The following is a 24,651-nucleotide window of genomic DNA, read 5'->3' on the forward strand; positions in this document are numbered from 1 at the left end:
CTTTTAGTCCTGTTTCACAATTTCAATCAATCTACAAGTATTAAGCACTACGTTATGCACTATAGATGTAAATTCAATGAATGAAAAACAATCCTTAGTCACAAAAAACTTACATTAACAGGCAGAAGATGATGATGATAATAAAAACAATTATAAATAACAATAAATAGCATTTAAGATTTACAAATTATTTTACACATTAATTTCATTTGATACAACCACTTTGGAAGGTAGTTGCTATTTTACCCCCTTTTCACAGATAAGGAAATTGAGACAGGGAGAGGCACTTTTTTTTTCTTCAATGTCTTGCTGCAAATCACATGGCTAATTTGTACTTAAAGGAACATTTGAAGTTGTTGGACTCTACTCACTCTGCAATCTGGCAGCCCCTTTGAATATGTGTGTGTATGCACACACAGAATAAATATAGGAACAAATTCAAATAAATACACTATATCTATTTATATAAGACAGTTTGAGAGGGAGGATGCTATAACACTTGAGATCAATAAAGACTTTGTGTAAAACTTCCTTGAAGAAAGGGAGTAAGGTGTGCATTTCAGAGATACAGGATAGATAAACAGTACAAAGGCATGGGGAGAACTAATGGAGAACCATTTGTGAAGAACCAAGAGAAGGCCAGTTTGGCTAGACTGCAGTGTAAGGGAAGGAGTAATTTGCAAGGCGATTGGGAAAAGATTAGGACTAAGTTATAAAAGGCTTTTAAAAGCTAATGAGTTCTTGACCTTTTTTGTGTCATGGAGTCCTTTTGGGAATCGGGTGAAGCTTATGGACCTTTTCTCAGAGTAACATTTTCAAATAAAAAAAATTAAAATACATTGTATGAGAAAGAAAATTCTACTGAAAGGGTCATCAAAATATACAAGTTCACAGACGCCAGGTTAAGAACCTTCATAGAGAGGATGAACCTACAAAGGAGACTGAAAAGAGTTTAGAAAGACATGAAGACAGACCAAAAATCATGAAACTCCAAAAGGGACAATATGCAGAAGGAGAAAATGGTCAACAGTGTCAAATGCAAAAGAGTTTGAGAGGAATGAGGCTACAAAGACTATCAGATTTGGCAACTAAGAGATCAATTGGTAACTTTGAAGGAAATGGTTTCACTCAAGTGGGGAACTCCCAAACTAGACTGCAAAGGGGGTATAGGAATAATTGAAAGGAAAGAAAGTGAAGGCAGTGAATGGAGACAGCTTTTTCTAGAAGGCTGAACAAATACAGCACAATCGCTTGAGAGTACAATAAGGGTTAGTAAAAAGCTTTTTAAGGATTGGGGAGACTTGGGCATATCTGAAAAGATTAGAGAGAAAGGGGGATAGTTTTAAATTTTTGAAAGCTGAAAGATGAGATTGAAGTCATATGCAGATGGAGAGATTGGCCTTGTCAAGAGTCTGGGGGAAAGAAAATAATGGGAGATGATGTCAAAGGATTTTGAGATGAAAAGGTAAGAATTTTCCCATTTTTCTTAACTCAAGTACAGTTTCTATCATAGTGAAGAAGAGCGGGAAGGTTGGGTTTTAGAAGTTTTTTTTTTTATTTTTGTTTGGCAAAAAAGAGACTTCATACTCCAAAAGGATAGGTAGGGGCTACTTCCCTTATCTTATCTCAGAAGCCAGAAGCTCAGGTCCAAACTGCAACTGAAGATATAAGGACAAGAGAGGGGAAATAGAATTACTGACTCTGTCTAGTAATTATTGTCCTAGGGAAATGCTGCATTTCCCAAACAAATGCCATAAAATCATTAACATGGCCTTCCTAGAGAACAGGCCTCACCCCCATTCCCATCTCACCTTAGGTCCCTTACCTGCTAGAACCAACACCTACTACTGTCACCTTCAAATTCTCTAGTTTTGGAGAAACTATTTTCCTTAAGAATGAAAATAAGGAAAGGAGAACATTTCCAATATGACCTGTAACAATCCATTAGTAGACTGTGGAAGGGCATAAGAGAGGAATAATGAATGGGGAGGAATCTCTTGTAGGCCAAAACTTTAGGTTGGTGTTTCCCCTTCAGGCCCCATTCTAGAAACCAGAAGGGGGGTTGGCAATGAAGGAATAGCCAAATAAGTGGACCCTCCCTTACAGCCTTTTCTGAAGCTCTGAGAAAGCTATAGTTTTAAGAACATATCTATCCTAGTGACAAACCAAGCTCCAGAAAACGGTATCAGTCCTCTGGGCACTGAATGCAGAAACCTGGAAGTCAAGAATGTCAACATCTTCTCTAGAGAATATAATGCCCTGTTTCCAGTGTGTGCAATCTCAGCCTAGCACATCTGTTCCAGCACTCAGGTGAGGAGAAACCACATATACATTAGCCCAGCCAAACAGATTAAGACTGTCTTGCCTCTGTTCTGTTAATTAAAAATCATCAGGTGCCTGGCCTTCTGGTAAAAAGTATCTCACAATAATTAATATGTTTCCCTGGCCCAAAACAAAGCAGAGATCTTAATACTCTTCCTACTCTAGAGCTTCTCAGTTACTAATACCAGCAAATTCAGTACAGCTTAAAAAAAAACAAATCAGAGCCCAAAATTCGTTTTTGCATGCTTTGATGTCTACCTAGAAGTTGAATCCAGCATTTCAAATATGAACTATAGGTGTGGCCATTTTCGCTAATATTCAGCCCTTGAAAGAGGGGTGTGAAAATGACCAAATAAAATAATGTTTAAAAGGGAAAAAAATAAAAATAAAAGAATTATGGGACTCTGAAAAAAAAAAGAGGGGTATGAGGAGGGTGGTGTCTTTCAGGACTGGAGTGGGGAGTCCAGGCAGGGCTGGGCTAGATTCCAGCATAGAAGTGGGCCTGGAATTTTCCCAGAAGTAGTATGTTTCCTGCTCTTACCAAAAAACCCAATAGTAATGGTTTCAACAGGGGCATAGTAAAATGCAAGGAACTAGGATTCATAAATTTTGTGCTTCAGCTACCTTGACCTTATATCTACTTCACTGACAACCAACAAATGCTGTCCATTGTTAACTGATCCATTCCTGTCAAAGATGCTCTAAAATGCTCCTCCTCCTCCTCCTCAGTTGGTGGATCTCCACCAATTCATTTTTCCCTTCCTAGCTGAATAGTTACCACCACAGCTGGAGACCCTTACTCTTTGTCCAGGCATGTTCTTGGGTAAGAAATTTAGAACTTTATAACAGGAAACTGACAACTGTGAATCAGAGCTACCAGCTGCCCAAGTTTAAAGTCTATCCTCTCATCCCCCACCCCCATCTCCAAGCCCCTGTTGAGATCAGACCCTTGCCTAGAAGCCAGGAATCCATAGGTAAAGACCTCACACTTCACAGTTACCTTTTTTGATCTTGAAACATCCTGAAGACCAGCAAGAGAAACATCTGGGGAGGAAAGTACTGAAATAAGAGGCCAGAGTTGGGTATAATTCCTTGTTCTACTTACTGCTAACTCAATGACCTGGGGCAAATCACTTCCTTTCTCAGTGCTTCAATTTTCACATTGGAAAAATGAAGGAAAACTGCCTGCTATCCCCCCAAGGTGCCATAATAGTAAAATGTTGTTCACAGTTGAATGTGAAGACTACCTGTGCATTTAACAGCATGTCTTTGTATTCTTCAAAATACTTTCCTTTTTTTATTATTTCATTTGACCAGTCAATAAGCACTTATTGTTAGACACCATCCTCAACATTAAGGATACCAAGACAAAGAGGAGATTGTCCAGGCTTGTCCAGGTATAATCTATACCTGATGAGGAGAGACAAGGTTGTACTTATAGACAAAAAGAAAAGTAAAGAGGGAGGGAAAGGGGCACAAGCAGCTGAAGGATCACAAAAGGCTTTGGGGAAAGGTGATGCTTAAGCATCCCTGAAGCAGGGGTCAGGAAGAGATGGAATAGCATAGTCCATTGGCAGAACTCCAGAGTGGATGAAGGGGGAGTAGTGAATAATAAGGTTAGCAAGACAGGGTCTAAACTGGACCCCATGGAAGAAAAGGTACCCCAATTTACAGATGGGCAATCTGAGGCCCATAAGAGCAAAAAGAATTACTGAAAATCATACTAGTAAGTGGAAAAGATGGTATTGGAGAATCTAAATCCTTTGTCCCTTCCAGAGCCTAGAGTCCTTTCAGAGGAATGTTCCTTGAGGGCAGGGGCCATTGGGGATTTTCTTTTGACTTTCTAACCCTAACACTTAGTGCTTAATATATTCCACTTAAGTGTTGCTTAAATATTTGTTAAATGGAATTCCATGAGACCATATTTGTTCAATGTCTTAACATATTGTATAGGTTATATCCAGAATTTTTTCCCCAGCCTGGTAAATGGAAACTGAAACAGAAACTTAGAAAATGGCTAAACTATAACCCAAAGTTTTTCTGGTTTATAAAATATTAATTACAAACTTTCTTTAAATAGTTAGAAAGTATCTCATCTTGCTTTTTAAAAGTGAAATCAACATGCTTTTGAAAAACTTTTATGGAATTTCTTTATAACATAAGCTAAAGTTTGTAGTTCAGGTCAACTACTCCAACAAAACCATCCTAAGAAAAACTCCCATGTAATGTAACACCAAAGCTCTAGCAAGACATAAATCATTTCTAGCAACATGATATAAAAGAGTTGAAATTAATTTGAACTGACTTTGGATTTTACTATAATCTTATCTATAAATTTTCATTTATTTCTATTAACCCTTTAAGAATTAAGTCATCTCATCATGTTTTTGTTTCCAACTAGACGGGAACTTCTCTCTTGGTCAGGAACTGTCCTGTGTTTCCTTTTTTTTAAAAAAATAACCCCCTACCTTCTGTGGTGTCCTTTTAAAAAAAATAAATAAACCCCTACCTTCTATGGTGCCAAGCGAGTGGTAAGGGCTAGGCAGTGGGGGTTGAATGACTTGCCCAGGGTCACACAGTTGGAAAGTGTTTGAGGCCAAATTTGAACCTAGGACCTCTCATCTCTAGGCCTGACTCTCAATCCACTAAGCTACTCAACTGCCCCCTTGTGTTTCCTTTTAATACCATTTATTGGGTTTAACAGAAGACACAAGGCATTTTCAAATGTATGTTAACTCCTGAGGAGAAGCAAGTTGTAAGGAGAAAGAAGGGTCTAGAGTAGAAAAATACAAGAGAATGGAAGGAGCTGGTGGTGGTGATAAGACTGAATAGCAAGCATATCTAAATAGAGGGGACAAGAACACCAATTATGTCCTGCTTACTTTTTCTTCCCTAGGAGTTTCTAAGAGAGAGTAACAATGTTTATGCTGAGTTTGTTCAGTCAGGTTTGTCCTGCAAGGCTTGGTATCCCCCCAACCCTATTCCAAGCAATGGTATGGACAGGGGACTCACTGGGATAAACAAGGGTTCAAGAACACACATAGTCCTTTCTATTTCATACAACCATTAAATATAAGGCAGCTTGTTCTCCAAATGACATAAAATTCATCCATCAACCCATCCTACAATGGTGGGGAGGGTGGAAAATTTGAGTTGAACTGTTATCTCAGACTAGCTGCAGTCAGGGACTTGGAGAAAAACCAGAAAAGGAAGCTTCTTGATATATTTTCCTGACCAGTATTGCTCATCAGGAAATGGCTTTGTCTATAATAAATATCTGCCCCTAACTCAGCTACTAAGTTCCAGGAGCAGAACACATAGCTGTATCCTAGGTCTTTCCTCTTCTCTATCGGCAGCCTCCACCTCCACCCCCAACTCAGCTGTAAAAATATCAAAGTGCCCCCAAGGCCCAGAGGCCCTACCTACTACAGAGAGGGAGTGGCAGGAGCACATTAGTCCGGGAAAAGGTGAGACACTGGAAAAGCCAGTCAGGTGTTTCTATTCCAATTGTAATTGGAGAGTCACTGAGCATTTATCAGACCAGTTTCAGGGAAACAATCCACCAGCACACACAGAAGTGACAGATGAGGAACCTCCCAATAAGCTGGCTGAGCTGGGGAGCCTAGCTAGAAGGAAAGTATGTATGTATGTGTGGTTAATATGCATCTATGTATATAGCACCTTATAGAGCAGTTGTAGATATAGGTACCAAAATTTACAATACACAATACTGTGTATTGGTTTTAAGTCAGAAGAGTGGTAAGAGCTAAGCAGTGGAGTTAAATGACTTGCCCAGGGTCACACAGTTCTTTTTTCATCCCCCTATTCTCACCAAACCTAAACTTTCTTTTATACACATCCAGCAAAGCTAACAAGTATCTCCCTGGCAGCTCCTAGCTTCCTTGAGAAACTCACAGAAAATCTAAGAGCCAATGGCATACGCCCTGGTCACTCACTAAGGAATACTAGGATGCTCTCTCCCAAGGTCTGAGCCATCTGCAGGGGCAGCACAGAGATTTAATCTTGGAAATTAATTTGTATGAGTACTTTCCTTCAGCTGCAATGGAGAGGAGAAAAATTAAGGCTAAGAATGAAAAGATCTAACCTCTAGTCTTGGCATCATGACTGACACAATTTTGATTATACATTCATTTTTCTAATAAGATATGGAAGTGCCTAATGTATACTAACACTTCACTTATCTAGAAGCCAGTTGGCAACCGTTGTTGGCACACAGAACTACCTTCCAAGAGCCAGAGAGCCAAAATAAAAATTCTCCAAGAACTCAAAATAGATGATACAAAGTCCATGAGTTTTATTCATAAATAAACCCCCTGAAACCTTCATTCTTTTACTTGGTTAGCTGGTTTCCCAGTAATAAAAATAGCTGATATTTATATACAGTTTTAATACTTCCAAAGGACTTTACATACATTATCTCATCTGATCCTCTCAGAAATTGAAGCCAAAGAAATTGAAAGGCAAAGTAACTTGCCTTTGGCTAAGCAACTGGTAAGTCTGGAGATAAAGCTCAAACCAAAATTTTCTCTCAAATTCAATGCTCTTTTGACAAGACCATGCTGATTCTCATTTGAATGAGAGAAAGCAACCAGTGAGAACCAAGGAAAAAGATTGATGGCAGGAAGTAACAGGAATCATCAAGAAAAGAGGAAGAAAAATGTTTTAAAAGCAGACATAAAAACAATGTAGGCCAAAAAACATAAAACAGATCATTTGGATTACATGAAACTGAAAAGCTTTTGCACAAACAAAATGAATACATCTAAAATCTCTGATATAAAGTATCTTTAAAAGATATGTAAGTAAAAACTAAAAATCTCCAAGGTCAAAAGTCATTCCCAAGAAAGAAGTGACCAAAGAATATGAACAAACAATACTCAAAATAACAATTACTTGCTAATAATAATCATATGAAATACTCTAATAACATAACAGAAATACAAATCAAACTCTAGAGTTAACTTCACACACAACAAATTAGCAATGTTGACAAAAGAGAGGAATAGTTAACATTGAAGACTGTAGAGAGAAACAAACTCTAATGCATGCATTCATTGTTAGTAGAGTTCTGAATTGATCCAACCATTCCAGAAGTCACTAAAATACTCTTTGACCCAGATTCCACTACTACGAATATACTCCAAAGAGATCAATAAAAAAGACAGTCTCCAATTCATATACACCAAAATATTTATAATATAATGCTTTTTGTGGTAGCAAAGTGGAAATCAAGTAATTGCCCACCAATTATGGTATAAGAAACTATGGTACATGAATGTCAATGTGCTGTAAGAAACAATAAGCAGGATGAATATAGAAAAACATGTTAAAGACTACACAAACTGATGCATGGCGAAGTAAGAAGAATCAGGAAAACAATCTAACAATGGGTACCACAATGTAAGATTAAAGAACCATCAAAACTGAATATTGCAAAATTACCCAGAACAAGCTTAGCACCAATGAAAAGATGAGAAGACTAGATTACTGGATCCTCTTCTACAAGTTAGGGTGCACAGGTATGCACCAATAACTTCAGTTGTCCATATGCTAGCTAGTTTTACTCAATTTTCTTTCTCTCTTCCTCTTTTTAAGTGTTTGTCCAGGGCTTCAATCCCCACAAGCCTTTGCTCCACTTCCCCAGAATGCTTTGTAATCTCACCTGGGCCGAGATCGAGATGGTATTTAACCTGATTGCAAAAGCTTTTGTGCTCTCTTTTGGACTTCCATTTTGGGGCAGATGTGGCTCTTTCCATAATGTAGGTGAGGTCTTGTCTAGGCCTCTCTGGCCTAGGCACGTTTTCCTTATCCTGTATTTTCTTTAATCCTTAATCTTCAATAAACCTCTAAAAATATAATACTCCTTGCAGAGAGAAACTAATTTCTACCTGCCTCAGTCTCCCCTAAATTTTAACTGTTACAGAGCAGAAAAGAAAGATTTACCTGGGGGAAATCTAGGCAATGTAAAAATAGATGAAAATACATTTTCCCCCAAAAGCAGATCTAAGAATTATAATACTCTTGAGTCACCCAGGAGAGGCATAAATAAAGATTATTCACATGTAACTAAGCTTCAAAATCCTGGGTAACCAAAAAGATAATATATTCCATAGTCTGTTTATGGTGGCTGGTTATTGTGTAACAAATATTTATTTGGTTGTTTTTTTTAATATTTATTTATTTATTTTGGTTTTTGTAGAGTTTCACGAAAAGTAATTTAAGATTTCTAAAAAAAGTTTGGTTTTTAAAGAGGTAAGCTTTAATTAATGAGAAATTTCATTTATAAAAATAGCTCCTTTCCCCACAACACCAGATAAAAGTGCCACTATAACTAATAAGGTGCTTTCAATATAAAATGGGATAAATGCAAAAAGTGCTTTAAGATTAAGTTACTTAAAAAGAGATAATAGCCAGGTAGGAGCTACACTATGGAAACAAGATCTTCATCCACCCTTTTATTAATATCTAATTTTTTCCATCAAATTTCCCCGTGATCAAGACTTCAACTCATGCTGGATCACCTGCTTACCTTTAGCATGAAAGGTCCAACCACTCCGCCAGTATTCCTGTAGCTGTACCCGCTCCTGTTGCCCCAGGCTACAGACCTCACTGTAGAACTGTCTTTCTATATGGACATAGGCAGCAGGGATGGCACCTGCTACCCCCTTGGCCCCAAAGAAGCCATTCACTTCAGGAGAAGCCAACAGAATATGATACTCAGCCCGAGTGCCCAAGACCAGGTCCATGTAGGCCTGGGTCAGGTTAAAATAACCAGTGGTAAGGTAGATTTTGGCACCCCTCTCTGCCTCTGTTAGCAGTGTCTCTGTAACAATCTCATCAATTTGAATCTTAAAAGGCTTCATCTGGATCAGTGGATAAATCCAGGTATCAGTAGCTGGCCTCCGGTCACCAGCTGCTGCTGCATCTTCTTGAGTCAAAAGAGAGTCACCATGGAAGGTCTGCACATGGAGTAGCTGCTGCCGGGTCAGAGCTGAATTGATCACATCCATGACCCTCTTGTTGGCTGCCTCACAATATGCTGTCTGGTCTCCTAGAAAGAGACATGAGATCAAGGAAGAAAGATAAGAAATAGATAGGACCTGAAGCTATTGTTCTTTAGTGTCAAGACACAGGTAATTAATAATAATAAACATAAAGCCTTTTGTATATAAAGTGGTGTTAGCTTGTGCAAATTTCCTTAACTGGTTTCTATTGAAACCAAGGGTGTTTATCTGAGTGACTAGTTTTGGGGGAAATGGATTAAACAGATTAAAAATTAGGTTAAAAGATGGAAAAAATTAATCTATATAGAAATATAAACTATGACTTTGGTCTACTTCATTATTCTATCACCTATGATAGTCTACTTACTTTATGTTTTATGTGGCTCAAATAAGGAGACTATATTAAAGGGTTTTGTAAACCTTAAGTACTATATGTCAGCTAAAGTTTTTTTTTTCCTTTTTGTTGGACCTATGATTTTATTTGTTTAGGAAACTGGCCCACTGAGGGACTACTAACTTGCCATTTCTCATACAGGCAGTATTAGTCAGAAAAGAGACTTAAATGTTGGTCTTTCTATCCACTTTGCCATGCTCTCATTATGATGATGATAAAATGAAGATGGTTAAGATGATGACAAATACTACTTGGCCACACACCTTCCTGGGGAGCAAAGTGACCAATATCTAACCCCAAAAAATTCTCCCTTAAATTCCTTCTTTTGGTTCATTTCTTCTACAAAGCTTCTCCTAAGCCATCTTGGGTCTCCTGAGTACAACCTGAATATTACCCACTACTAAACAATAGACACTACTGCTATCTCTCTTTATCTAAATGCTCTCCCTTTCTCTGTACATGTTTACAGGCCTGTCCTGTAAAATTTAGATAAGCAAAGAGATGTGTTAACTGTTTCATGTTTGCATACACTGCCATATCCTGTTGAAACTAGGACAGTTCTAAAGGCAAAGTCCACACATGCGAGGCAGGTATACCTTCTGCAACTTTTTAAATAATTATAACATAATCCTTGTTCTCAAAGATTTTTTCCATCTTGCAGAAAAGGGTAATAAGGCAGTTACACGTTTTTCAGGGGGTTGGTTGCATCAGTGATGAGAAGCAAAAAATGCAACAACCCAACTATCTTTCCAGATGATGAAATAAGAGTCAACCTGGGATTTACCTGGATGAAGTATAAGCGAAAAAAAGACCAAGAACCTAGATCACTACCACCACTGATTCCCCTCTCCCCCCCATTTAACATACTATTTATTAAATTCCAGGCACTGGCAATACAAACATTAAAGCAAAATACCTTTCTCACAACAATCTCTGGAAATCCAAAGCCAAGTCTCCACATTCTAGAACAAGAGTTCTTAACCTAGGGTCAATACCCCACCCATCACCAAAATGGGGATCCTTAGGAGAGATTTCAAGTGTCTTGGATGAGGAAACTTGGATGTGAACTTGGATGTGGGAAAAGTGTCATTTTTTATTATCACTATCATCTAACTGAAATTTATCATTTCCCCCTTTATTCTAATGTATTTAAAAACATTATTCTGAGAAGGGTTCCATAAGTTTCACCAGACTTGTGTCAAAGGTCCATTCCATGGTACAAAAAGTTGAAGTACTGCTGCTCTAGGAACTTACCCCACAGAAATACTTCCACTCCTCACAGTGATTCTGACCTTTGGCTCCTAATGAAGCTTTGAATTTATAGGAAAGGAAGGGATGAGCTGCCCAACTATTGCTGGCCTGATGCCCAAGACAATTTGGAGTGTTGGGGAAGAGTCTGGAATGAGCTTTAAAAGGTGAATTGAAGATGGTCTTGAAGAGAAAGACTAAGACATCATATGTTGCCTATAGAAGGAATAGGAGCCTCTTAGGCCTCTTTGCCCTTCCCCAATACCCCCCCTCCCCAATACCCTCACTAGTACTTGTGATTTCAACCACAAATCTTCTTACAGACAATCAGCAGAAGCCACAGGAATTGAAAAAATGCAAATGCTCAAGGGAACCATTAACTACCACCAAGATTTCCCTACATGCAAATAGTGGAGTCAAGGGCTCTTCCATTTCACTTTCCAGGCAGAAAAGCCTCCTATGTAGTTAGGAGCTGCAGAAGTCCCTGTGTGATAGTGGTTTGGGAGGGAAATGCTCCTGAGCAATCCAGTCAATGCATCACAAAGATAGTCATTTACCAGAGCTATTTCCTGTAAGTGCTGGGCAGGCTCCTGGCTCACTGCCCTAAGCACATAGCAAAGAACCCATACTGTTCCCACCCTTCCTGGTGCCAGATCTTTACCACAGATTCTCCTCTGACTTGGCTCTAGTGACTGAAGTTTCCTTCATTCAAGACCTGGACCTCTTTCCTGCAGAAAGCTGAATGAAGAGGCAAGACGGAACCACTGCACATCCCTAGGCCTACAGTAGAGCTATCTTGATTTTTCAAAGTCTGGCATCACTATGCATACTATGAAGGTCAGCTAATCTAAAGCAAGTAAGTCACAGAATTAGCTCCCAGCTCATCAATCCCAATAGTTTCAATTGTCTTATTTCATAATTTCCTTATAATATTCAAAAGGCTCAGGAAAAAAAATACAGGTATAATTTAATCTTTCAGAAAGATAGGGTGCTAAAATCTATTTTCATCACTACCAAACCAGCTTAACTTCTGCAATGATCCATCCTACCAGCAGAAGCTGAAATAATAGCATCAGACCAGCAATAACAGCAAAATCAGGATTTCTAAACACTCAGAAAGGCATCCTTTCTTCCATTTTAATCCTTTTTGCCACTTGCTTTATCACTCTGGTACACTGACAAGGGCAGAGACCAATTGGTATAGGGATTATAGAGCTCCAAATTCTATATAAAAGTTTAATTATCTTAAGATGAAGCATCTTAAGAAGTTTTCTTCTATAATGGCTTTGTGTATACTAATAATATGAATTAATATGTTATAAAGCTTTTGGGCTCTACATTCCTAACTATCTCACCCCTTGGAAACATAAAATACCAAGGACCTGTGTAAATCAAATGACAAATTATTCACTGCCAACTTCTACAAAGCAAAAAGAACAAAAATCACTGAACTCAAAGCCATTAATGCAGGGATTTATTTTTATTAAGCCTAAGTTTGTAGTAGAAAATTTTGATTGCAATGTGACTCTGAATCCCCAAAAGAAGAATGGCCTTTCTCAACTCAACATGCTAAGAATCAGATATGTTAGCAACATACTACAAACAGGTAGGTAACTTACTCTCTTGCTTCTCATCCCTGCCCAACCAAAACCCCAGCAAAGTAAAATAGTATAATCCCCCTACCTTTGTAAGGATGTACCATCCCTTCCACCATCTGTACAGTGTCATCACTCTGAAGCTGTAGGGACACATCTCCTACTGCATTCACAAGCTCTGTGAAGAAGTCAGCAATCTCTGGGCAGTCCTGCAGAAACACATATCGATCCTGGCGGTTGGTGAAGTAGGAGTCACTCAGGTTTGCACTAGAGGGAAGAAACAAGAGAGCAAAGGATCCCATTTCTGTCAAGGGCATCACTATTCTTTTAGTCATCCAGGCTTACAATCTCAGAATCATACTTGACTATATACTCTCCTTCATATTTACTCACTGTCAAGTCTTGTGGAGATAGATGCAACCTTTCTCACATCTGTTCCCTTCTCTCCACACACAGAATTGCCAATCTAGTTCAGGCCCTCATCATCTCTTGCCTTAAACAACTATCACAACACCTCCAAGGTCTCCCTGACTTGTCTCTGCCCACTTCAATTTATCTTCCAAAGAGCTTCTAATGAGATTTTCTTAAAGCCTGAGCATTACACTCCTCTGGCTCAATGAATCTGAATAACTCCCCTTTGCCCATAAGATCAAATACAAACTCCTTTGGCATAAACAACCTGGTTCTTCCCTAGCTTTCCAGGATGTATATTAATCCCTAACACATTCTTTATAGTCTAAGCACTAGTCTTTGCTGTTCTTCACATATGATACTACATCTATCTCTGCACCTGTGAAGGTGCCCCTCTCCTCATTTTCATTTATTAGAATCTTTACTTTTCTTCAAAGCTCAGCTCACAGGCCACTTATTTTTCTGATTCCCACCTACTTCCTGCTAGTGTTTATCACCAAAAGTTACCTTATATTTATTTCATATGTACTTTTGTTTGTACTAATTGTCTCTCTCAATAGAATGTAAACGTCTTTTTTTTTAACCATTATTTTCTAATTTAGTCACTTTAGAACATTATTATTTGGTTAAAAGAATCATATTCTTTCCCTCCCTCCCCTACCCTCACCCTTCCCATAGCCCACGTGCAATTCCACTGGGTATTACATGTGTCCTTGATCAGAATCTTTTTCCATGCTGTTGATATGTTTGCACTAGGATATTCCTTTAGAGTCTATATCCCCAATCATATCCCCCTTGACCCATGTAGTCAAGCAGTTGTTTTTCTTTGGTGTTTCTACTCCCACAGTTTTTCCTCTGAATGTGGATAGTGTTCTTTCTCCTGGAGATCCCTCCAGGTTGTTCAGGATCACTGCACTGCCACTAATGGAGAAGTCCATTACATTCGATTGTACCACACAGTGTGTCAGTCTCTGTGGTATAATGTTCTCCTGGTTCTGCTCCTTTTACTCTGCATCAATTTCTGGATGTCTTTCCAGTTCACATGGAATTCCTCCATTTTATTATTTCTTTAAGCACAATAGTATTCCATCACCAACATATAGCACAATTTGTTCAGCCATCTCCCAATTGAAGGCCATCCCCTCATTTTCCAATTTTTTTGCCACCACAAAGAGCTCAGCTATGAATATTCCTGTACATGTATTTTTCCTTATTATCTCTTTGGGGTACAAACCCAGCAGTGCTATGGCTGGATCAAAAGGCAGACAGTCTTTTAGTGCCCTTTGGGCGTAGTTCCAAATTGCCCTCTAGAATGATCAATTCAAAACTCCACCAGCAATGCATTCCATGTCCTAACTTTGCTGCATCCTCTCCAGCATTCATTACTTTCCTTTGCTGTCATGTTAGCCAATCTGCTAGGTGTGAGGTGGTACCTCAGAGTTATTTTTATTTGCATCTCTCTGATTATAAGAGAACACTTTTTCATGTGCTTATTAATAGTTTTGATTTCTTTAACTGAAAATTGCCTATTCATGTCCCTTGCCCATTTATCAACTGGAGAATGGCTCGACTTTTTTGTACAATTGATTTAGCTCTTTATAAATTTGAATAATTAGATCTTTGTCAGAGGTTTTTGTTATGAAGATTGTTTCTGAATTTGTTGCTTCCCTTTTCATTTTGGTTGCATTGGTTTTGTTTGAACAAAACCTTTTTAATTTGATGTAATCAAAATTATTTATTTTATAAAATGTAAGTTTCTTGAAGGAAAGATTATTTCATCTTTGTTATGATATTCCCAACAGACATTTACTTAGTACCTACTCTATACTATATACATTGGGTTAAGTACTAGTGATAAAAAGAAAGGTAAAAAACATAATCCAAATGAGCCAGATGTAGAAATTAAGGGGGAATCAAGAAATGCTTCCTGTAGCAGATAGGATTTTAGCTGTGATTTGAATGAAGCCAAGGTAGAAATGAGAGTGAAAAAAGTTTAGGTATGAGAGGCACTCAATCAACATGCCTATAATGGGGAGATGGTGTGTCTTGTTTAAGGAATAATAAGGAAGCCAGTGGCACTGAACTGCAAAGTGGATGGAGGAGGGGCTATAAGGTCTAAGACAGAAAAGACTGAGGCAGAAAGGAGAAGGTTATGAAGGGCTTTGAAAGCAAAGGAAAAAAAAAGATTTTCTATTTGGTCCTGGAGGTGATAGGGAGCCACTGGAATTTATGGAGTTGGGGAAGGTGAGGGGGTAGGGGAGGTGCAGTGACCTGGTTAGACTTGCCTTTTACATACTTTTGACAGCTGAATAGTAGATGGAATAGAGAAGAGAAAATTGCAGCCAGAGCAAACTATATGTAACAGTTTAGGCATGAGTTGATGAGGGTTGTGGCAGTATCAGAAAAGAGAAGAGGACAGTTTGTGAGATATTACAAAGTTAAGACTGATAAGTCTTGGCAATAGATTCTATTTGGGGAAAGCCTGGCATTCTGTGAATCAGTGAAAAATAACTGATTCACACAGAAAGTCATAGAGTATCCCCCTAATGACTCAGTCTAGCCCTCAGGTCAAATGGAAGAAAGTTGGCCAACTCAAACTTTAATCACTAAAATATCTGAGTGGCTACTAAATGCAAAATACCATGCTGAGCAATGAGAGAGATATAAATAAGACAACCTTTGTCTTAAAGAAGCCTGCTATCTTGTCAAGATGATAAAGTACATGAAAAACTAATAAAAAAGAGAAGTGCTAAATTACACTTTGATAAAGAAGGGATAGGTCACTGGTTGGGAATACTCAGATAAGGAGGGTACAGTTTACACTGAACTTTAATGGGTAAATAGATCAAGAGGAGTACTGGTCTCCTCTGAGGTATTCCCAGGGGGAGAGCAATTCTAGGATTTTTTTCTGGGATCCTAGGATCCCCCAAAGTAATCTTGAAAACTCCCAGGGTTCTGATGAAATGGTAGATTAACTACCATTGAGTGGGTGAGGTTAACTCACCCACTCAAGATAACATTGTTGTCAAAAAGATAAACTTTGATGTGCTGAAGGCCAATGGTCTCATTGAAGCGTTCAGGAATGAGGAGGCGGAGGAGTCCACGAAGGTTTGGAGTGTGGAAGAGGGAGACCCGGACTTGCTCAGGAAACCTCTGTAGTAATGGGAGCAGCATTGTGCGAGAGTTCTTTCTACCTAGAAATGAAGACAAAATAGTAAAGAAGAGTAACATGGAAGGGGTCACATTGACTCCAGATCCCAATAAACCTCTTGGTCAGGATCTAACTGGCAATCTTAACACCACCTGTATCTCTCAGCTGCTCAAGCCAACCAGTGCTAATTCTAGCCAGGGAATCCATACCCATCCACATTTTACAATATCCACCAGGAATAGAAAAGATGAGATTGGTTAGGTACTTTTGAATATTTAACAACTGCAACTCTTTCCAAGGATATCGAGAAGAGAACATTGGGATTTTTAAAGGAAAAGTTCAGAGGATAAAGGGAAAGCAACACCTACCTCTTGATCCCCGAGTAAAATCTAAGAGAATGGAAACTTTGAGGTCTGAAGAAAAATTTGCTTGGAGTGACCTTTCTAGACTACTTTCTATGCAATCCACCTGTTGATAGATGAAGAAAACCCAAAGAAAATATAAGTAAAGGATCCAAAAAATGAGGCATTTGTAAGTCTTGCTGCTATTGACATTGCAATGCTCGCTCTCTAAAAGCAAAGCCACTGAAATCACATCCACAGTATTAGAAAAAAATATAATTGTGGTCAATTAAAAGATGTCATATGAAAGCACCTAATGTCAAAATTCCTTTATCTGTGGCACTTAGAAAAGAGAAGAGGATTACATATCAGAATCATGTTTCCCAGACAGTTTGGATACAGCTGCTCTCAAAATTACTTTTAGGTTTTAAGTTCTCAGCAAAGATGGCAGAGTAGAAGCAAGAACACCTCAATCTATCTGAAAACCCCCCTCCAACTGAGCTTCAAAATGAATGCTACAGTGGTAGAATCAACAAATGGTCAGCATGAGGCAATTTTCCAGCAGAAAATGATATAGGAGATAGGGACAGAAGATCTCTTTCACTGGGGCAAGAAGGGAATGCAATTTGCAACAAGTCTGCACCAACAGTGTAGGACAACAGTGAGCCTCCACATCCTCAAGGTTGTGAACCCAGTTCCAGAGCAGCAGTGGGACCCCAAGACCCTAACCAAATCAAGCACAGAGCACCCCCACACCCTAGAAGTTCCAAGCCCCAGTAAAACCCCAGTGTGTTTGGCCAGTGAAAAACTGTGTTAAGACCCTGAGCCCCTGAAAGAGCTTGCAACCAACAGCATATGCCAAGGGAGGCTGAATTAGCAATGGGAGGTGGCTTCTAGAGCTATCAGCCCACAGCCCATACAACTCTGGAAGAACTGAAACTTGCAGAAACCCAGAATCTGAGAGTAGCAGCAAGAAAATACTAAAGTTCAAAAGTATATCCTCTCTAACCTGGGAAACAAAACCCACCTTTAAATAAAAGTCAAGAAAAAAACAGGGAAAATGAGCAAACCTGGGGAGAAAACTAGTCATAGAAAATTATTATGGAGACAAGATAGAGGAGGGCACAAAATCAGAAGAAGGCAATGAGGCCAAAGTAGGTAAATGAAAAACTTCAAAGAAAAATGGGAATTGGTCACAGGCTTTGAAAGAGTTCAAAACAGATTTGAAAAATCAAATAAGAAAGGCAAAAGAAAAATGAAGAAATGAAATGAAAGCGATGAACAAGAAAATCACACTTCAAAAAGCAGAACTGACCAAAATAGTAAAGGAAGCACAGAATTCCATTGAAGAGAAGTCTTTATTGGCCAAATGGAAAAAGCTCTCATGTATAAACATCACAACCAGATAGAAATCTATAGAGAAGTAAAATAAATATTGTCATGCCTATAATAGCACTCCATAGATATTTATTAAATGAATTAACCCAAGTTAATGCTTGCCCAACCCCTTAAATCAGAGAGGACATTGCCAATATGTGAAATGTGTTTCCAAATATGAAAGTTTCCAAATTTTCAACTTCCTGAAATGCTTCTCAAAGAAAGGGGCTCCAAACACAAGAGTGAAGCAAGAAAAGAAGCACTTGGGCCAATTTACCTTTTCACATCCAAACTCCTCCCCCATTTTTCCAGCCCTGGCCTATTTCAATACACCTTGCCACAAAGCAATCCCAAAGGGGCAAATCTAAGAGGATGATCTCATTTGCTTTGGTTCACAATAAAAGCTACTGACTAAATCTGCATACAAGGTATGTATTTACTTTCTATGCAACTAATCATTTCTAAATTTTCCCATTAATAGTAACCACAGATGGCATTACTGAAAAGATGTTATTGGCCATTTAAAAAAAATCATATATAAAATAAATCATTTTATTTCTAATTCACATCAAGAAATCAAGCTATATGCCCAAAGGGCGACAAAAGAATATCTACCCTTTGACCCAGCCATAGCACTGCTGGGTCTGTACCCCAAAGAGATAATGGACAAAAAGACTTATAAAAAAATATTCATAGCTGCGCTCTTTGTGGTGGCCCAAAACTGGAAAACGAGGGGATGCCCATCAATTGGGGAATGGCTGAGCAAATTGTGGTATATGTTGGTGATGGAATACTATTGTGCTAAAAGGAATAATAAAATGGAGGAGTTCCATGGAGACTGGAACAACCTCCAGGAAGTGATGCAGAGCGAGAGGAGCAGAACCAGGAGAACATTGTACACAGAGACTAATACACTGTGGTATAATCGAACGTAATGGACGTCTCCATTAATGGCGGTGTAATATGTCCCTGAACAATTTGCAGGGATCCAGGAGAAAAAAAACACTATTCATAAGCAAAGGACAAACTATGGGAGTGGAAACACCGAGGAAAAGCAACTGCCTGAATACAGCGGTTGAGGGGACATGACAGAGGAGAGACTCTAAATGAACACTCTAATGCAAATATTATCAACAAAGCAATGGGTTCAAATCAAGAAAACATCTAATGCCCAGTGGATTTACACGTCGGCTATGGGGGGTGGGGGGGAGGAAAAGAAAATGATCTATGTCTTTAACGAATAATGCTTGGAAATGATCAAATAAAATATATTTTAAAAAAAATCAAGCTAGTCAGATCTTATTTATATTTCTATTAACACTTATCTAGCATATGGGAGCCATCCTAGAAGGCTACTATTCCTGTAAATAATATGGAAGGAAGAATGAAAGGACAGGAGGTATAAGACTACGTTTATCCATTACTCCATCATCACTAGTTGCACCTCTATCTTGCATATTACCTTATCTTTATATCATAAGATACAAAGTAAAGGGGAGTTCAGGTTACAGCAACCTTGTCATCTGACTAGTAAATAAACTTTACACTCACTTGACATCTGGGCCTTGAGTCAACTGTGTGAGTTCCTATCAACTCTAAAGTAAGGGAAAACAGAACCAATGGGTTTAAGGAAATTAGTACAATTGATACAGCTGATAGGACTGCTTTCCCAAAGCACTTACCAGTTCCTGCTCCAAAGGGCCTGTCCCAAGGTACAGAGAAGCCATCACTACTCGCCTCCTGGCTGTCTTTATCTGTCCCTTTAAAAACAAAACAAAAAGCAGAATACAAACATTCATGATACCTGTTTTTATAGTTTTCTCTCATTTCTGGCCTAAGCAATCCCAAATTACAATATACAAATCAGAACTCCCTTGATTATCATCACCCATTAATATATACTACCATGGCCATGTTTAAGTTTGTAAATATAGATATCTGTTCCACATTGTGGAGATTAGGGACACATAGCCCACCAAAACTTGAAAGTCGATGTAAAATGTTTTTAGTCCTCCCTTTGTAATAGAAGACATCTGAATTTTATTTTTCTTTTTTTTTTAATGGGGTGCTTACAGTTCAGTTTGAAAAGGTAGCTGCAATATAGACATAGTCTTGTTGCCTATGTAATCAATAGAGTCAAAGATCATATGGGTCATTTTACTGTACAGTATGTTGTAGACCCAGAAACAAGCAATGGCTGTTATAACCACAACTCCAAAGATAACCTGCTTAAACATGTCTTTATTTTTGGCTAATTTTTGGTTAAGTATTTATATGTAGGTCAATATTAAGTAAAAATACCATATGAAAAATAAATATTAAAAAAAATGAATAGGAAAAAATTTTTAAATGAGAAAAATTTGAGAATGCTGATCATGCTGCAGGTATAACAAAAGACATTTTTTAAGGACACAAGTAATACCCAAGGAAATTGCACATTGACTGTGGGAAGGGTGAGTGGAGGGTAGGGAGGGAAATAATATGATTATTGTAACCAAGGAATAATGTTCTAAATTGACTAAATAAACTAAGTCAAATGGGAAAAAAATTTCCCATCAAAGACCAAAAAAAAAAAAAAGGAGTAGGAAAGCTTTGGTTTTTTTTCCAGTACAAATAACTATTTCTTGTTTTTTGGGAAATGCTTCCAAACATAGTGTGGAAAGTTCCTTTCATTATTGTTTTTAATGTCTTTGAAACATAAACAAGCACTGTATTTTATTGAATTATTTTTCTGCATGTTTTGATAGAAGCAAATGATTTTTTATTTTTTAATTAATTTCATTTATTATGCTAATTTGCCTTCCAAGTGTTGAACTATCCTTGCATTACTTGTTTGAATCTAACTTGCTCATAAATGAATATTTTTGATATAAAAAAGACATTTTTAAAAATAGCCTTTGAAATTCTATTGGTTTTATCATTATTAGCTTGTGATATCTCTCTGCAATCTAGCTTTAACTTTTTATTTACTTTAACTTTAAAAAAGAAATTGTGTATTAAAAGATAAAATATGTTGATATTATACAACACTATACATATGTTCTATGTATTTCTGAGTTTCTAAACTTTTTCTGGGTCATCTGCTGGCCACTGAGTATAGGCTGTAGCTTCCACAAAACAAAAAATTCCCATATAATTTCTTATGCTGATCTGAAATATATCCAAACCATGATGGGGAAAGTTGTGATGTGGAAGGAAGGGATACCTATTGTTTTAGAGGTTAATTTTAGGTGGGCTACAACATCTGAGAGGATATGCTTTCTTTTCTACACCCCAGAATCCTCTATTGACCCCATACCACTGAATGAGTAGAAAGAAGCATTCTTTGAGAAGTTACTTTCCTAGGGTAAAGCTTCCATTCACCTCTTCTAGTTAATAATTTTAATATAAGTTAAGATGGTATTGGAGTCGGGCTTCCATAGCACATAAGGGTTCATACTAAGCCCCAAATTCTTCTTTATATAAATAGTGTAGTCACTATATATCCCATGCTCTGTGGCACTGCAAAAGCAGAAAGAACAAGAGCAGCTAGCCTTTAGCATAAACACGAACATGAATTACTGACAAGAAGGACTAACCACTGTGCCTTTCATTTATTGACATGTAGCTGAATTGAACAGAGTTCAATACAGTTCAATTCAGTTAGTATACAAAAAGAATTTTCCTTTAAGACCAAATAAATTCTAGTATTTAACAAAATTGGCTTTATTTAGAGGTGGAATTGGTGCTTACCTACCTATTTTTTGGAGGGTCCTTGAAGATCCACCATCACTAAATATGGTTGCACTCAACCAACTAGGATACTGGTCATTCATAAGAGCTAAAATATTGTCTCCAGAAAGGCTAAAAATTCCACATTTCTTCAACTATATGACATGTCATCAAGTCCAATCACTATTGTAAATGTTCTCCTTTGGATATACATTCATTTTAATTGTTCCTCTTAACTGAATTCAGTAGCAATTGCTTATATTTATATAATGCTAATAATTTTACAAAGTAATTACCTCTCAACAACCCTGTGACATGAATAGTAAAAACAGTATTATCATCATTTCAAAAACAAGCAAACTAAGACTCACAGACTTTAAAGAATTTAGAAGTATTCTAAACCCAAACATCATAGTCCAATGGAGGTCTAAACAGAGAAAATATGATGATGCAGAAGAGTAACATCATTACCCCTTGTGGCCAACTATTTAATTACTAGAGACTGGGGTCCTCAGATAGGGGGAACTCAGATAGTTTTTATTCAGAGAAAAAGCAAGATAGGAGCACTAAAAGAGAATATTCAAGGGTCATCATCAAAAATTAATTTTGCATAGGTCTAAGCCCCTTATTTCCAGTAATAATTCACATTATATTCACTGACTGTGTAAGAAATACATCTACATCCATAGTAGGGGCAAAAAAGTGTCAAAAATGAAAAACTATGTTAAAGAGCTAATATATAGTCCCTACAATGAATGAAATATGAGATTTTCTCAAAAACCAATATGTATTTTTGGTAATTCAGATTTGTACATAGGAAACACACGCTCTGCTCTTTTCCTATCAATTATAATTCTACCTCTTCATCACTAATTTTCTACTTTTATTATATGTTCTTTTCTACAGAGCATTTGTGGAGGCTATCTGACAAAGGTCCATTGACAAATGTAATTTTTTATATTGTAAAATAAGAAGTTTCTCTTTATCCAGGAAAAAAAAAATTAAATGATAAATATATTCCTTGATCTTCCTGGCACAACTCAAAATCAAGAACAAAAAAGAGAAATAAAAGAGAAATTAGTCCAAAATAGAATAATATACATATATACATTAGTGTTCCTGAAAGTGAAACCCAAAAGAAAAAACTGAAAGAAAAAAAATCACAAGCTTTTGGCACAGAACAGAGTGAGTGTCTATCAACTATACAGACTTATTTTCCCAGTTTGATGGAATGTCTTTTCCCCAGACAAAACTCACCTTCATGAGCTCAAAAAACTCTGCTGGAGAAGATAACACTTTAACATGAGAGCTAGAAACACCAAACTCTGGAACCAAGTTTCTGATCCACTGAAACCTATGTACTCCCTCTGGACACAGACAGCAAGGAGGGGAGGTGACCTGAGGAACAGGTGGGGACAGCAAGGGAGCCAAAAGAAGCCATGGTGACCTATAAAGAAATTAACAATTTTGTTACATTCCACCATATATTTCCTCAAAAATTTTCCCCAAAACCCACTATTTGACAAAAGCTGCTAGGAAAATTGGAAGACAGTATGGCAAAAATTAGGTTTATATCAATATCACACACTATTCCAAGACAAGTTCAAAATGGGTATATGCTTTAAACATAAAGTAAATTAGGTGAACATGGAATGGAGAAGGGAAGAATTTAAGAACAAGAAATAGAGAACATTACAAGATATAAAATAAATAATTTTGATTATATTAAATTAAAAAGGTTTTGTACAAACAAAAATTTTCTCAAAGATGAACAGGAGAGGCAACAGAACTGTGTTTTGATACATTTAAGGAAGAGCTTTTCTTAGCCAGCACTGAAGCCATTGGGAAACTGGGTAAACAAGAGACTAGAAGGGAGATGTGGCTAAGAAAAGGAGGGATAATAAAGGGGGCACTAAATCAACTAAACACTAAACAGTCTGGGGCTTTTGTCAATGGGTGTTCAATTTTATCTAAATTAAAAACTAAAAAAGTTTAGTATACAAATTGCAATGTACCCCATCCATGTACATGTACCCACTTAGTTACAGGAACAAATTCAGAATTCACAAATGACACTAATTGTTTTGTTTTTTTTAACACCACTCCCTAAAGTGAAATCCATCTCTCAGAAAAACTACTCAATTTACAAGCTAAAAGATGCAAGAGATTTTAGAAGATGCTAAAGATACCATAAACAAAACAAACACCAGAGCAGCTTAAGACCTACAGATTGGTATGCAAAGGTTCAGTGGGCAAAAACCAAACTATTTCTTTAAAATTTTAATTTTAAGTAATCTTTTTTTTTTAAAAACCCTTACCTTCCATCTTAGAGTCAATACTATGTATTGGCTCCAAGGCAGGAGAGGTAAGGGCTAGGCAATGGGGGTTAAGTGATTTGCCCAGGGTCACACAGCTGGGAAGTGTCTGAGGCCAGATTTGAACCTAGGACCTCCCATCTCTAGGTCTGACTTTCAATCCACTGAGCCACCCAGCTGCCCCCAATTTTAAGTAATCTTAAACAAGTCACTGAACCACCACTCAGGCTCTTCTGCCTTAGAACTATTACACAGTGTTGATTCTAAGACAGAAGGTAAAAGTTAAAAACAAAAAAGTTAAATTTTAAGAGACAATTCAGTAGCATCTAGGGTTGTGGGGAAGAAAATGCCTCAACAATGGATTACAAGAATAGACTATTCCACATTAGAAATATAATTTCAGGCTCAATTGTATTATGTTGGGTCACCTCTTGGTTTCTAAAGAACTTTGATTCTGACTACACAATTCTCATACCTCTAATAAACTATATTCAGGAGAAATGAGAGTATGAGTGGTAGTTAAGTCGTTTTGTTAATGATCCCTGGTTTAAGATATATAAGGTTTGGGAATAGGAAGAGTCTCATTCAAGTGAAAACGTTTCATGACTGTAGCAGAGTTCATCCATTAACAGGAAAATCTTCATTAGATCTTTGATAATCACAAAAGGAACACTGGGGGAAGGATGCTGAAACATCCCAAGGACTACAGATTCCAGAAGATGATTTCATATACTTGTTTTACAATAAAGTGCTAAGCTTCC

At 37.5% G+C, this 24,651-nt stretch overlaps 1 protein-coding gene across 7 annotated transcripts in view; it reads right to left on the reverse strand.

Annotated features, from left to right (window-relative positions):
- Nucleotides 1-24,651, reverse strand: part of PGS1 (phosphatidylglycerophosphate synthase 1) — a 54,575-nt gene that overhangs the window by 13,199 nt on the left and 16,725 nt on the right. For all 7 annotated transcript variants that reach the window (XM_056817403.1, XM_056817405.1, XM_056817401.1 and 4 more), the window contains 6 exons: nt 22,833-23,022; nt 19,547-19,624; nt 16,511-16,614; nt 16,000-16,185; nt 12,673-12,851; nt 8,873-9,394 (listed from right to left, as the gene is read on the reverse strand). In XM_056817403.1, the coding sequence (XP_056673381.1) occupies nt 8,873-9,394; nt 12,673-12,851; nt 16,000-16,185; nt 16,511-16,614; nt 19,547-19,624; nt 22,833-23,022 (1,259 nt within the window). The remainder of the gene's footprint in view (nt 1-8,872; nt 9,395-12,672; nt 12,852-15,999; nt 16,186-16,510; nt 16,615-19,546; nt 19,625-22,832; nt 23,023-24,651) is intronic.

This window comes from Monodelphis domestica, chromosome 2 (genome assembly GCF_027887165.1).
Source record: "Monodelphis domestica isolate mMonDom1 chromosome 2, mMonDom1.pri, whole genome shotgun sequence".
Taxonomy (NCBI): Eukaryota; Metazoa; Chordata; class Mammalia; order Didelphimorphia; family Didelphidae; genus Monodelphis; species Monodelphis domestica.